At 48.8% G+C, this 14,289-nt stretch overlaps 1 protein-coding gene across 12 annotated transcripts in view; it reads left to right on the forward strand.

Moving 5' to 3' along the window:
* The window catches only part of MTMR14 (myotubularin related protein 14), a 45,329-nt gene that overhangs the window by 14,681 nt on the left and 16,359 nt on the right, over positions 1-14,289 (forward strand). For 10 of the 12 annotated variants that reach the window (XM_047850024.1, XM_047850027.1, XM_047850035.1 and 7 more), the window contains 6 exons: positions 1,442-1,564; positions 2,856-2,929; positions 7,008-7,078; positions 7,888-7,962; positions 12,730-12,796; positions 14,061-14,146. In XM_047850024.1, coding sequence (XP_047705980.1) covers positions 1,442-1,564; positions 2,856-2,929; positions 7,008-7,078; positions 7,888-7,962; positions 12,730-12,796; positions 14,061-14,146 — 496 coding nt within the window. The remainder of the gene's footprint in view (positions 1-1,441; positions 1,565-2,855; positions 2,930-7,007; positions 7,079-7,887; positions 7,963-12,729; positions 12,797-14,060; positions 14,147-14,289) is intronic. The other 2 variants (XM_047850025.1, XM_047850028.1) reach the window with 1 other exon arrangement.

Genomic DNA, 14,289 nt, shown 5'->3' on the forward strand with positions numbered 1-14,289 from the left:
TTTCATACCGATGGTGTATAATCACCACTGGTACAGGTGAGTGCATTGGTTCACTCCTGCCACTGCTAAATCCATGCCCCTGAAATAGAGTTGTTAAGGTCCATCCCATAGCTTCCACCAGAGCTGATTTTATCGAATGCCTGAGGAGTCTCTCTCCATCCTACATAATATCCCAGCCCCAGGGTCCACAGGTCTGAGACAGGGTTCAGACATCTGTGTGTGTCTTCAAGCCCCATGGTTTCCAGGGGGTGGCCAGGGTGCTGACAGCCAACCTGCCAGATAACACACAGCACACCTGGTGCCAAGGCACAGGGCAAGGGCTGTGGTCCCCATGTGGGAGACTCAGAGACTAGACGTCCCACAGTTCATCAAGTTGTTATTGATGCCATAATAGAGCTTGATACAAAGAACTCTTTTAGACCCCCTTAAAGAGAGGAAATGGGTTGGTTCACATTCTTCCTGCCTCCTTTCCAAATGATTTTAGAAAATGACACCCAAGGATGTTTTGGAAAAGCTCCTTTGCATGGTCTGTACCCGTGGAAAGTCTTTAACTGGTGTCAAACATCTCTGGAATGCGCACAAGCACCCTAGTAAGATCAGCTGCCCCAAATCATGGCTTGGTGCATGAAAACTCATCTCACTATGCCCAGTTCTGCCTGTTAGTTCCAAGAGCAGCAACCCTGGCTTGTGCTCAAGAATGTTTGGCTCTTCCCCTGGGATCAGACGACCTCGGCCTCAGCCAGGCCGCCTTCCATAGCATACGCTGTTCTTGGCGAGGAGACTGCTGTGTACAGCAAAGCAGTGGGCATTAAAAAATTAATGGGGACTGTTTACTTGTTCCACTTTTGCCTTTATCTGTATGACTGATCAAAAGACAGCCTGGAGGATTAGGAAAAATTTTATCTCTCTGCTTCTTAGACCTGCTAAGTAGAGGGAATTCACCTGCTACTATTCCATGATCAGTTGATAAAATAACTCTCAAAAGTCCATCTCCCAACACGCATTTCACCCTGTTACATTATGAGAAAATCCTGTGGCTAAAAATGATCATAAATGGGAAAAAGGGTGGGTGGAGGGAGATAAACTCTAATGGAAGCTCAAAGACTCTATCAGCCACCAGCTTGCTGCTTTTTAGAACTCGGAGATTATCTTGAGTCTTCTGGCTTAATGTCAAGTAGTGCCCAAAAGCCCTTTCCCGGTTTTTGGCTGCCAATTGCTCCCCTTTGAAATGAGTCCCAGAGAGCAGAGTAATCTCTTAGAAAGTCACCTTCCCTGAAACCAGTTGTCCTGTCTTGGCCCTCCCTCTGTCTTCTGGAGAAGGGAAATAGAAGTTCTTACCAATGACATCTATACCTCCTTGAACACGCTCCCTACCCCCCACCCCCCAAACTTCTCTGAACAAATGTGTAGTACATCTTCTCCCCCTGGCTCTTTGTTTCAGAAGTTCCGACACACATCTTTTTGATAAGGTCAGAGGCTATGACATCAAGCTGCTTCGGTACCTGTCAGTCAAATACATCTGTGACCTGATGGTGGAGAACAAGAAGGTGAAGTTTGGTATGAAGTAAGTACAGGGCACCTGCTGCGAAATGGGCAGAAGTGATGTGTTCACAGCTTTTCAGGTCAGTGATGGTATATAGCAGTGACCAAAGGCTCACCACACGCTGGGCCGCATGCTGAGGGCTCTCTGTACATCTTCTAGCTGTATCTTCAAACGTTCTTGCAAGGCAGACTCTACTACCCCTCTCTTCCAGGTGAGAAACTGAAGCACAGAGAGGTTAAGTAACTTGCTCAAGGTCATGCAGATAATAACTGAGGCACCATGAGTCTCTAACCTGTGCTGTGCTGCCTCCTTCTCTTAAATACTCTTGAAGGTTTTTGCCTTGGTTCCAAGCTCTCGCCATCTCTGGTGGATTAGACTCTCTTTCTAAATGGAACAACAACAAAAATCAGCATGTGCCCAATTTTTATTTCACATATAGACTAAATCTTGATATCTGATAGGAGAGAACATTTGAAAATAATGAGGTGATGAGACTGTAGTTTTTCCCAACACTTTTTTTCATAATATTGACTCTTACTTATGTTGAGTTTGTCCTACAAAGTAGGGCATACTGAGGCCTTACAACTTAGCATTCTGTAGGTGCCTGAACATTCCCTTTGCCCTTCTTCCCTTCGTCTGTCATAATGCCCTAAGTCTTTCCCTGTCAGATGCCATTTGTCCATCCTGTTTAGGAGTGTCATCAGTGAATATTGGAGAACACCAAAGAGGCCAGAGTCTCCCAAAAGGCCCCTTTGCACAGTGTCTCAGTTGCTTGCTCTTGGCTGACTCCCCATGCTGGGTCAGGGCAGCTGTGCTGTCCTCATTTGTGGGGCTTAGTGGGAAGCTTGTTCTGCTTACGGTTGCTGTCGAACTAGAGAGTAAAACCTCTCTTGCTTGAGAAGTTGGAGTAGGGGGCAGAGAAGTTATATTTCTCGATTGTTCAAAGTAAGCACTGCTGAAGGAAATCATTCCTGATTCTGAAGAGTAGTTGTGGGTTTGCTTGTTTGTTTTTTATGTTTATTTATTTATTTATTTTTGAGAAAGAGACTGCAAGCGGGGTAAGGGCAGAGACAGAGGGAGACAGAATCCCAAGCAGGCTCCATGCTGTCAGCACAGAGCCCCCTATGCGGGGCTTGAACTCATTTACCATGAGGTTGTGACCTGAGACGAAATCAAGACGTACAACTGACTGAGCCACCCAGGCACCCCTGAAGAGTAGTTTAGCAAGAGGTTCATTTGATGTTGTAATTGCTCATTGGGGAATGGTGCGTATGTGTTGTGATGCCATAACACATTGTGTCCTGTCTTGTAGTGTAACCTCCTCCGAGAAGGTGGACAAAGCCCAGCGCTATGCCGACTTCACTCTCCTCTCCATCCCGTATCCAGGTAGGGAGCTCTTTTCTAGTCAAATGACAGGTTTCCTAGGACCAGGAGCTGTCAGAGGCCATTTGCAGTCCTTCTACACTTAGGTACATAGGCACCCGGGATCTTTCCCGGAACATCTTACATTGATCAGCATAGGACACTGAGAGTCTCACTCTTAAGCTCTCACACTTAGGGTAGGACACTGTCCCGGAAGGCACTTTCCACTCCAGGGATTGAGTCCTGGCTCAGGTACTACTACTACAACCTTGAGCGAGTTACTTCACCTCTCCAAGCCTCAGGTTTTCTCAGATGTCATTTGGAACTTGGAAAGGCTTAACTCAAGGTTTTGTTGTGAAGCTTAGATGAGATCGTGTGTGTCAAAGTGCCCTGTGCAGGTAAACTGCTATTTCAGCATAGAACAACGTTACTAGTGCTCTGTGTCAGCAGCTAATCACACTGCACTGGCCCATGTGGATGTGAACCTTTGAATGTCTGTCTTAGGGTGTCAAGTTATTTATGGAAATTGCCCCAGGTGAGGTCCTGGTGATAAAGAACATAATTGCTCTGTCTCCAGTTTTACACGGTTGGTGGCCTCACCATGTTATAAGGCACTTTGGTGTACACAGAGCTAGCTGCATTTGTCTCTGGTGCACAGATCTGCATACAACCTGTGGCCAGGGTAGTATTGTGTGCACTGGACACTAAAGCTGTACTGGTCCAGCTGGTAACATTTAAGCTTTCTGACAGTACCTGCTTGTCCAGCAAGGGAGGCCAGAGAGCCCTAATGTCCGCACAAGACAGCAGCAAGTGTACTCTTTCTCCTTGAAATGTCTCGCCTACTTCTCAGTATCAGCATCTGCCTTCAGTTCTGCACTGGACCTTGTCTCCTCTTATTGGAGCCACATAGCCAATAGCAAGGTGGGCCCATGATGGCAGGTTGCTGTTCAGCCAGGTCTTCTCATTAGAACGACAAGTTAATCTAGTACTTGGCGGGAGAGGGTATCCTCACTGGTGTGAGCTGGTGGTATCCAAGCCACAACCTGTGATAGCTTGGCACTCTCACAGTGGCCTCCCCTGGAGTGTCACTTCACTCTTCTCTGCCAGCTTAGTGGTTAGTGCCATGCAGAGTGGGGCGTGAGTGCCAGCCATAGTACTGTGTGTCCTTGAACAAGTCCCTTAATCCTACTTATCACTGGCTTTATCCTCTCCATAAAATGAAGAGAATGGTGCTTATTTCATAGTGAAGTGCTGGACCCATCCCCGGCAGGTCCTCAGTAAACAGCAGGCTAAATCATGGGTACGTGGAGGAGAGGCTCAGGGAAGTTCCTCTTCTTGAAAGCCACTTTGGGTAGATGCAAACCGTCATGATGCTGCTGTGGGCTTGACAGTATCAGAGCCACGTTGTGACAGAAGTGTCCTACCCAGAGTGTCTGCGCTGGGGCTGTTATCTCTAAAGCTCATTTTCAGACCTAGCTCTTGACTCCCAAGAGATGTCTTGGGGTCCACAGACCGAAGTACCCTGCTCAACAGGAAAGCTGTGTGAGGAACCAAGCATCACTTTCTTTTTTTATATTTCATTTCTAAGTAGAGCTGGGTTTAGAAAAAATAGTTTTGGTAAAAGTTTGCATACCACTGCTTCAGAACTGGAGCACAGTATCCTTTCTGCTGTAGTGAGGCAACCCGTTACCAGACTTCCGAAACGCTAACACCCTTCGATGCAGTTATGCAACAGACCACAAATGCAGCTAACGTGGGCCTGGGGATGTTCATCCCACTGTCTGTTTATACCAGCAGAATGCAAGAAACATTCTCCTTAGAGTGATGATGACATAGTCATAGAAATATTGCATACTCATAGAAAGATGCTTAAGACACCCAGCAGGACACAAAATTGTATAGTACGTCAGCAGTAGAAGGGGAAATGTGGTTACACGAAAGGGTGAGGAAGAAATATGCCAACATGGTAAGACGATACAACCTGTGGATTTTCTCCCCCTGTTCTTGCCAAAGTATTTACATACTACATCTGGCAATTGGGTGTGTGTGTCTGTGGGAGGGAAGGAGAGAGGGACCAACAGAAACCAAAAAGCCAGAGGTGGGGAGGATGCTACCACACACCCAGGTGAGGAGCAGGAGAAGCACTTTTTACCTGCTATACTTGTGTTCTTGAATTTCTTTACAAGCCTGAATTACTTCGTCTCAAGGAAAAGAAATAGTTAACCATTGACAAAACCCAGTCACAAACTGCAGTTTGTAGCTGTTCAAGGCATCTCAGCTGAGTCCTCTAATGACTGTGAGGCCACACAGGAAGTCCGATGCTGTCATTTCTAGCTCTGTCCAAGTAACTTGGGCTTGGACTGGCCCTTGAACAGGAGAAGTGTTCTGGGAACACTTCCTTCAGGACACCAAAATAGACTGAAAACTCCACAGCACAAGTCTGATTGGTTTTCGCCTTGAGTGAGTGGCTCTTCTCACCCCCGCTTTTGGTCCCATCCTTCTTGACTTTCAGTGGGTTTGGAAGTCTGTTCAGGTAATGAATGTCAGGCATTGCCTTGGGGACTGAATCTATTTTAATTCCATCCATTTCTCCCATGAAATTGCCTCTGCATCACAGGCTGGCCAGAGCTCAGCCAGAGCCTGCAGTATTGATTTGAGCAGGTCGAGTTTGGGAAAACAATCCTTCAAAGAAGCTCAGATAATTGGTGTCTTTTCTAAACCTGGGCTCATAATTCCAGGGCCTCTGTCTGATATTTATATTTCTCCTTTCTGCCAGTGAAGCATCCTGGAATAGGCTGGAGTGTTAGAGCTGAGGATTGTTTCCTGACTTCTCAGTCAGCAGCGAGGCCTGAGGGATTAGAGTGCAGAGAGCATGGGCCGTGTCTCCAGACTTTCCTCTCTGAAGGAACCCTTTCTGTCCTCCCTGGGGTGGCCTCCCACAGGAACTTGGCCCAAGAGTAGCTGGGGAAGTTCCATGTGAGTTTTTTTTGGCCTGTGGCCACCTCCACAAAATTCAGACAACTGTTGGATTGCCTTTGGGGACCTCAGCAGACTTGCACCTGTGGCCGGAGGCGTGTGCGCTCCAGAGTTTGTATTGGTTCTGGTTGAGGAAGTGAGAATTACTTCAAGAAGCTACCTCAGAGTGCCTTCTCCCACTCTTGTGGCTTGGAGCCACAGCAGCCCCAGAATGCTTACTGTGCCGTGGCATACGAGCAAGCCTCATTCTCTTTGAGCCAAGCAGTTGAGTATAAGCTGCAGGGCTGGCACTGTGGGCTCTTCTCACAGTGGCATAGTCATAATAACAGTGTGCTGTCATCTGAAAGCCATTCGCACCAGTGCTTCCTAGGTGTTTTATATATATTGTTTCATTTCATCTCGAACCATTATACAAATGAAAAAATCAAGGCTGTTTGCAGTCACAGAGCTGAGTGAAAGGCTAAGATTTGAAACTGAGAATGTTGCTGAAGCCCTTTCTCTCCACTGTTCCTCTCTATATTCCTGAGGGCCTACCCTGGCGTGGTTTCTTTCAATTTCTCTAGAGAACGATTCAGAAAAGTACCTCTTGGCCAGGTTTGTTGGAAATGGAAATGTCTCGTGAGTACCTGTCACATTTCAGGCACTGTCCGTGGTCTTTTCCAGTATGTCCCTGGAGGCCTGTGATGTCAGTGTTAGAGAGAGTGACCCTCAGTAACTAGATAAGTGGCTGCAGAAAGTGCTGCCGGCACTCAGATTGTAAGCCATGCTTTGTTTGACGGCTGTTGGCGCTTCAGGGACATGTAGGACAAAGGGACCTAGGAGTAGGGAGAAGTGACCAATAACCACGGAGCCCAGATGGAGAGAGATAGATACAAAGAGGTGTGCAGGCAGTCAGTACCTCATCAGGAAGGCTTGTAGTCAGAAACCAAAGGAGTACTGGAGACTCATTCCCTAGCTGTCACCTGCCCGTGCTAGTGCTCACGCATATCAGCTGTGGCCTCAGATGGGGCTCACCAGCACGGAGAAGTGTGTGAGCTGGTGGTCACCTTGGTCCTTCAGCACTCAGGGCCCTCTCAGGAAACTGGATTAGCAAGGGTAATATCTTAACTCTGCCCTTCTTTTCCAGGCTGTGAATTTTTCAAGGAATATAAGGATCGAGATTACATGGCTGAAGGGCTCATTTTTAACTGGAAGCAGGTATGAGCAGTAACATTTATCAACTTAACATTTTTTTAAATGTTTATTTATTTTGAGAGAGCGCGCAGGGGAGGGGCAGAAGAAAAGAATCAAAAGCACAGAGCCCAATGTGGGGCGCCATCTCATGAACTTTGAGTTCATGACCTGAGCTGAAACCCAAGAGTCAGTTACTCAACCGACTGAGCCACTCGGGCGCCCCGATCTTAACATCTCTTTGCAAAGGGAGACCTGGAGAACAGCTTGCAGTCTTCTTGGAGAAAACAACTACCCTTTTCCTTTTTCTTCTCTTCCATGGATGAGTATCATTATTTTCTCTCCCTCTTTTCTTTGTATGTATATGTTTATATATATACATATTTTCATATATACTTTCATATATTTTTTTATATATACTTTCCTGTCCCCCTGTAATTTGTTTCTTCAAAGGATTTTTCAGGGACAAAATAGGAAATCTCTTTCCTGTCTGTTCCACCATCTGTGTAAAAAGTGAGACCAGCATTCTCTTCCTTTCCCAGTCAGCGGGAGCAGGCCACAGGAGGCTGCTGGATGCTGAATACAGATTCATCATGTCTGTCTCAGCAGCAGACACTAGAATGGCCCACTGAAAAGCTCCACTTGGAAGCACTAATCTGGTCCCTTTGATTTTAAAACTGTCACTTGCTGGGTAGCATAGGCATCTGGCCTGGAGAAGGCAAGCACTGTGGAAGGCCAGACTCTGGTAGACACACCTTCAGGGCCATGACCTTCCCTGTCACCATGGCTTCTTCGGGTGGCCGGCCTGCATCTCACAGGTGTCTTTCTGTCCCCAGGACTACGTCGATGCCCCACTGAGCATCCCCGATTTCCTGACTTGCTCTCTGAACATTGACTGGAGCCAATATCAGGTGAGGGGTCCAACTCGAGCAGGGTGGGATAGGGGAGGGGTACAGGGGGCCCTGGTACTGGCCCCAGAAGTCCTTCACGCAGATACCAGAAGGTCTGACTCGTGCCCTCTGACTTCTCACAGCCTGGGAAAGAAGGAACTGATTATCCATTTAACTCTCTCCTGATTTGCTCTTGGCCCAGAAAATCAAAGCTTTCTGATCATGACTCACTCAAAGATGTACATCCACCAGCAGGTTCTGTTTCCAGAGGACCTCATGGAGTCTGCTTTTCCAGCTCTGGTCTTTAGTGACTGTTTTTCATTTTTCCTTTTAAATGCATGTTCTGCCAGAGGAAGTGCAGAGCTGTCTGACCTCGTTTGATTATAGAAACTTTAAAATTATTTCCATTGTGCTGTCTCCCCTCTCACCATGGATGGAGCCCCAGTCTCCATGAATCCCTCTCTCTACGATGTTTAGCCCACTGTAGAAGCCCCAAAGGCCATCAGCAGTGTCCTTGCCACTTGCTTCAGCCGAGACCACTATCCTTGCTCTTGCCACTGCCTTCCCTGCATCTGTTCCTTCTACCTGGCTGCCACTTCGTCACCTCCTCTTATCTGGATGACACAGTGCCTTTAGGATTCTGCTCCAGTGTCTACTCCAGGAAGACTTCCCTGATGTACCTCCTCTCCCCTCTCCCCAGAGGGTTGGATGCCTGTATCTGCATCCCCTTTTACCCTGAGTATGTCTGTCATGGAATTTTCCACTGAGCTGTAGTCACCGATTTAGAGACCTGCTTCTCCATCTCCAATAGACTGAGCTTCAGGAGGATGGGAAGCCATAGCTTGTGCATCCCCAGCACAGAAACTGGCATGGAGCCTAGAGCCGGAAAGGCCAAGCCAGTGAATACCCAGAAAACATTCTGTTTCCCTCCCTTTTTTCTGTGCTCCCAGGTCTGGCCAGTTCCCATCCAGCCTTCAGATCTCCCTCTGTCTGAGAGGCCCAGCTCACCTGGTAGGCAGCTGTGTACTCCCATATCACCGTGGGCTCTGTTGTCCTAGACAGACTGAGTGGCCAAAGGAACCCGCACTTTTCCTTCTAAATTTGTTGTATGCAGAGGTGCCGGATAGGCCCTACCCCGGGCCACCCTTACTCTCTTTTCTGGCACTGTTGTTTCTCCTTGGGCACAAACTGGGTCTGTTGAACTACTTACTTAAACAAATAAGGTGCGAATGTACGGGTTTGATGTGTTGATACTGCCAGGGGTATATGTCTGTTCAGGAAGGAGTCCTGTGCATCTGAGGAGGAGCTCTGCTTAGTAGGTGGAGGCATTGGATTCAGGCTGCAGCTCACCCGGCCCTTCTCTCACAACTTCGTGGCTTTGAGCAAGTGGCCTCACTGTCCTCTACAAGTGGAGCTGACAGCGCCTGTTTCAGAGTTGTGGCGAGGTTCAAGTATGATCACAGTGTGAAAGTGGCCTCTTAACTGAAATGCCAGACCAACTTTAATGATGATAATTAAGAAGTAGGCTGCTAGCTTGTTAACTTGAGAGAGTGAACACTAATAAAATCCTGGGCACAAAAAGTAGGCGGGCAGGGCATTTTCCCGCAATGCCTGCCTCTCCAGTATTGCTCAGACCCTGAGTCTCACTGGTCCTCCTACCATCCTCTTCCTCAGTCCATATGTAGGCTCAGCCCTGTCTGCCCCTTCAGCACGAGTGTCAGGACTCCCTGTTACTCCTCCTTACCTCCCCAGGTGATCTTGTCTGCCATCCACTCTGTTACCCCCTGCTAGGTCACCACGCCTGGAACTCTGGGTCAGGCCTTTCTTGGGGATCCACACCTACATCACCTCTTACAAGTGTCCTTTCAGGCAACACCCTAAATGCAGGATTCCTGAAATGGAATTGGCTACAACCCACAGCATCCCCCGGCCGTCCACCACTTACCCAGATACTCAAAGTTGAAACTTGGGGGGTTTTCCTCCCACCTCCATTGCCAGGGTCATCGGTTCTATAAATCTCTGCCCCTGGTGAAACTCTCCAGACCTTGCCTCCATCTGTTGTACCACTAAGCCTAGTCCAGGCCCCGTCATCTCCTGGCATCTCACATCTGAGTGGGGCCACCCTGAGGCGGGACTAGAAATCGTGAACGTAAAGCACTTGAGTAGGGCCTGGTAGATAGCAGTACTCAAATGATGGTCAAAGGTCATTATTGTCACCCCTTCCTTAGAATGTGCCACTGACTTTCCCATTTTCCTCAGATTACAGTCCAGTGACCCTTATGTGGGCTGCTCAGCTCCACACAGTTCAGCCTTGTTCTGGTGACTAGCCGTCCTCTCCCTCTTCTCCTCCAGTCACACTGGCCTCCTTTTAGCCCCTTAGAGAAGAGTGTTCTCCTGGTTTGCGCATGCTGTTCCCTCTGACAGAAACACTTGTCTCCTTTCCCTTCCCTCTTATATGGATGTCACCACCTTCAGGAAGCTTCCCTCCTGATCCCCATGGATCATGCTACGCTCAACTTGCTGGCTGGTTGTATGGTCCTGCAGGATCCTACAGGTGCCTTTTAGTCAGCACACTGGCGGCAGTTCTCCTTGTCTTCCCTCTCCTGCAGCCCTGTTAGGGCCCAGGCCATCATGGACCCTGCTGTTTGCCGGGGGGGGGGCCCTCAGTTCGTGTTCACAAGTGTGGGAACACTTCTGGCAGTACATGTTTTGGTGTTGCTGCCCTCCACATAACCAGATTGAATTCCTTAGAGGTGTGCTCATTGTTTCTGGGCTGCAAGGCCCCTTCCAGTGCCTGCTTCTCCTCAAGCTGGAGCCTGACCATGAATAGAGAGGTAACATTCTACTCCTCATCCCAAAGCACTAAGCCTTGAGGATGCAAAGGATTCCAAAACCGCCTCCGCCCTCACTAGGCTCAGTCTAGGAAAAGAGGCAAAACATAACCGTCACCTGGGCAGCAGAGGTATTGATCTATGGCTGCTGAAGACTCAATAGAACATAACAGGGGTGGGCTTTTGAAGGATGAGTAAGAGTTTGCCAGCCATGGGGAAGAGTACTCCAAGCATAGACACATAAGCAGTGGCATGGTGCTCCGCTCTATCCCCAGAGACTTTTTCATGGAGCGCTTAGGAAGAGAGTCCCCGTAGTATATAGCACGTGACTGCAAAGGTGACTCTCCCAGTCTGGCAGGGCTGGGTTCTGCCCCAGCTCAGATTAGCTATAGGACTTTGGGCCTCTACCAACCCAGAGCTCCCCCTCCCCCCCTCCAGCCTCTGGTTCCTACCCCAGCACTGGGCACAGTGAATCTGCTGCCTCTCCCTGGTCATTGGTATCCCCTTCCGGTAGCCACCGTAGTTACCAGAGCTCTGCAGGCTACAGCCCTGGGTCACTTCCTGCCTTCTGGCTGCTGCAGTCTTCCCCGGCTTACCTGACCTCCCCAGACTTTGTGCTGTTGCATAGCTCCTGCCTCCTCCCTTCCCCCTCCTGCTTTTCCTCACCCACAAGAATCAACAGCTCAGGGGCGCCTGGGTGGCGCAGTCGGTTAAGCGTCCAACTTCAGCCAGGTCACGATCTTGCGGTCCGTGAGTTCGAGCCCCGCGTCGGGCTCTGGGCTGATGGCTCAGAGCCTGTTTCAGATTCTGTGTCTCCCTCTCTCTCTGCCCCTCCCCCATTCATGCTCTGTCTCTCTCTGTCCCAAAAATAAATAAACGTTGAAAAAAAAAATTTTTTTTAAAAAGAATCAACAGCTCAGAGGAAGTCTGTTGGCAATGGTATGTATGACAGGTTGAGCCAGATGAGTGACAAGACCCCTGTGCTGCTACGGGTAGCAACTTTATTAGTGCAGTGCTGCAAGCGACCATCTCAAGAGCTGCTGAAAGTGGGTCAGAGCTCTCCAGGGGCTGTGGAGGGTCAGGTAAATGAGCCTGTTTTAAATTCCTGGGAAAACCATTATGGTTACAGGTGCCATGTTCACCCTCCCCCAGGAAGTGCTTTCTCACTGGCACTTGCTGCCCTCTCCACACAGCCCCAGAACAATGATACGTAGTTGTGTTAGGAGGCTTCCCCCAGCTAGGGGAACGGGCACTCAGAATCGGGTCAGGCCCTCCCATGGAATTCCAGATTCCAGTAGACTTTTTCTCAGAGCGTCTGGTTTGGACCTTTTGCTTGGGCTAGAACAGAAGTTCCCATCTCTTTGCAGTTTTTCTTATATTTCATCTCCCACCTCATGGACCTCCTGTATTAAAAGATCTTGTCTGCCAAACAGACTATACTTATTATTCATCAAAGGACAGAGTTTGCAGTGAATAGCAGTAAAACATGAAAGCCACATGGTCGATGAGACGGTTGATATTTTCTCTGATGTCATCATGGGTGAAAGAATGGCTCTTTGCATTTGGCAGCAGTGGTTGTAGGCTCAGGCTCTTTGTTTGCTGCCACCAACTCCGTGGAAAGCCGTGCTGGGAGCCCAGGGCTTAGAGGAGGCTAACGTGTAGCTGCTGCTGGGTGTGGGGCTGTGAGTTGCCCAGGCCCCTGCGTGGCTTCCCATCCCTCACCATCACATCGTGTTAGAGCACAGGGTGATGGTGGCCCACAGGGTAAGGGTGCAGGGAGAGACCTCTTGGAGTGGGGAGTGAAATGTCAGATTATCTGGGATTTAGGGCCTGTGGACAGTGACCAAGATCCTGGGTCTTGTTGCCTCAGAATAACTATTGGATTTTATTTTTCAAACCCGTTGAATTCCCTGAGTTAAATATCAATACCAAGAGACCTTTTATCATTCTTCAACAGAGTTGGGACCTGGTGCAACAAACACAAAACTACCTGAAACTGCTGCTTTCCATAATTAACAGCGACGGTGAGTCTGCCTCTGTGTGAACTCTCAAGCCATTGGACCTTCTGGGTATTCCCAGGTCATGATACTGTGAACATGTTTGTTGGGGTCACACACCTACCTTTTGCTTTATGGGAAAAGGATTTGGGGATTCCCCTGTCCATTGGCATCCTTGTTCCTCTTCCCCAAAACCTTAGAAAACTACATTGTGCACTACTTACCATCTGAACTACACACAGTGTTTCTACACTAAGGGCAGCTGACCTTTGATCATCAGTGTTGTGTGTGGGGTCAGAAATGCCTCTTCTAATTCAGAAAGATGAGAGAAAAATCAGTCCTGGTTTCTTACTGGGCACACACAAAAGTCCCTAGAGGGCGTGTTCTCCAGATGGTACTCCAGGCAGCTTGGCTGTTGTGATTGGTTGGGTCTGTCATGCTCAGTGTCTCTAGGGTGGGCTGGTGGACTCATTGATACCAGTCAAGACTTCTGTGGGGTTGCTCTTGCTCAAACAAGTAAAAACATGTTAGCTTATATAACCAAGAAAGCCCCACAGCAGAGCCAGGTGCCTAAGAAATGTCACAAAGAATCTCCTTGTTTCTCAAACCCACTCTCCTTGTTTCTGGTTAGCTTCATGGCTGGCACCCATTCTTGACTTGTATCCTGCCATCTTACCTCCCCTGAAGAGAGAGCGAGCCTCTGTCCCAGAGCTCATGCTCATTGGCCCAGTTTGGGTCAAGTGCCCATCCTTGAACCAGTCACTGTGGCCAGGTGTAGAAAAAAGTCATACCAGCCTCTGGAATTAGGCAGTGGTTCTCTACCTGGGCAGTACTGCCCCTCAAGGGGACCTCTGGAGAGGTGGCTGTTGTAGGAATTGGAGAAAGCCTGCTAGCATTTAGTGGGTCCTTAGCCAAGGATCCCAAATGTCCTGTAGTTCCTGGGAAAGCCCTGCACAGTGAAGAATCGTCTTCCCTCAGAGTACCTGTAGGGCCCCAGGTGGGGAGTTGCAGACCAGCCTCACCTAAAAGACCTGCTTGGGCAGCATTGCTTTCTAAGAAGTACCTAGAAAGATAGCCACAAGAAAGAAGAAATGCTGTGTACAGAGACAGGTGCCTATCACCCACCCCTTTCCAGAACTAGGTTGGAGACGAATCTTGGAGAGGCCCACCAGGAAGAAGGAGAGTAGGGCTAGCCTGGCTTTCTGACACTAGGCCAGGGCGGGAGCATGTCCCCTACTCATCCACTCATGTGCTTTTCTTCTGGGCCTCCTGTTGTGTGGTTCCTGAGTAGATGACAGCGGGCTGCTGGTACACTGTATCTCGGGCTGGGACCGGACACCACTCTTCATCTCTCTCCTGCGCCTTTCCTTGTGGGCTGTGAGTATGGATGGGCTGGGCTGTGGAGTCAGGGAGCTTTCAGAGGCCATCTACCAAGATCTACCCTTTGGGAGAATTAGGACTGTCTCCAGAAAATCGAGATTTGGAGTGAGGGACCCCAAGTGTTGAGAGCAAGTGCTGGG

This window comes from Prionailurus viverrinus, chromosome A2 (assembly GCF_022837055.1).
Source record: "Prionailurus viverrinus isolate Anna chromosome A2, UM_Priviv_1.0, whole genome shotgun sequence".
NCBI lineage: Eukaryota > Metazoa > Chordata > Mammalia > Carnivora > Felidae > Prionailurus > Prionailurus viverrinus.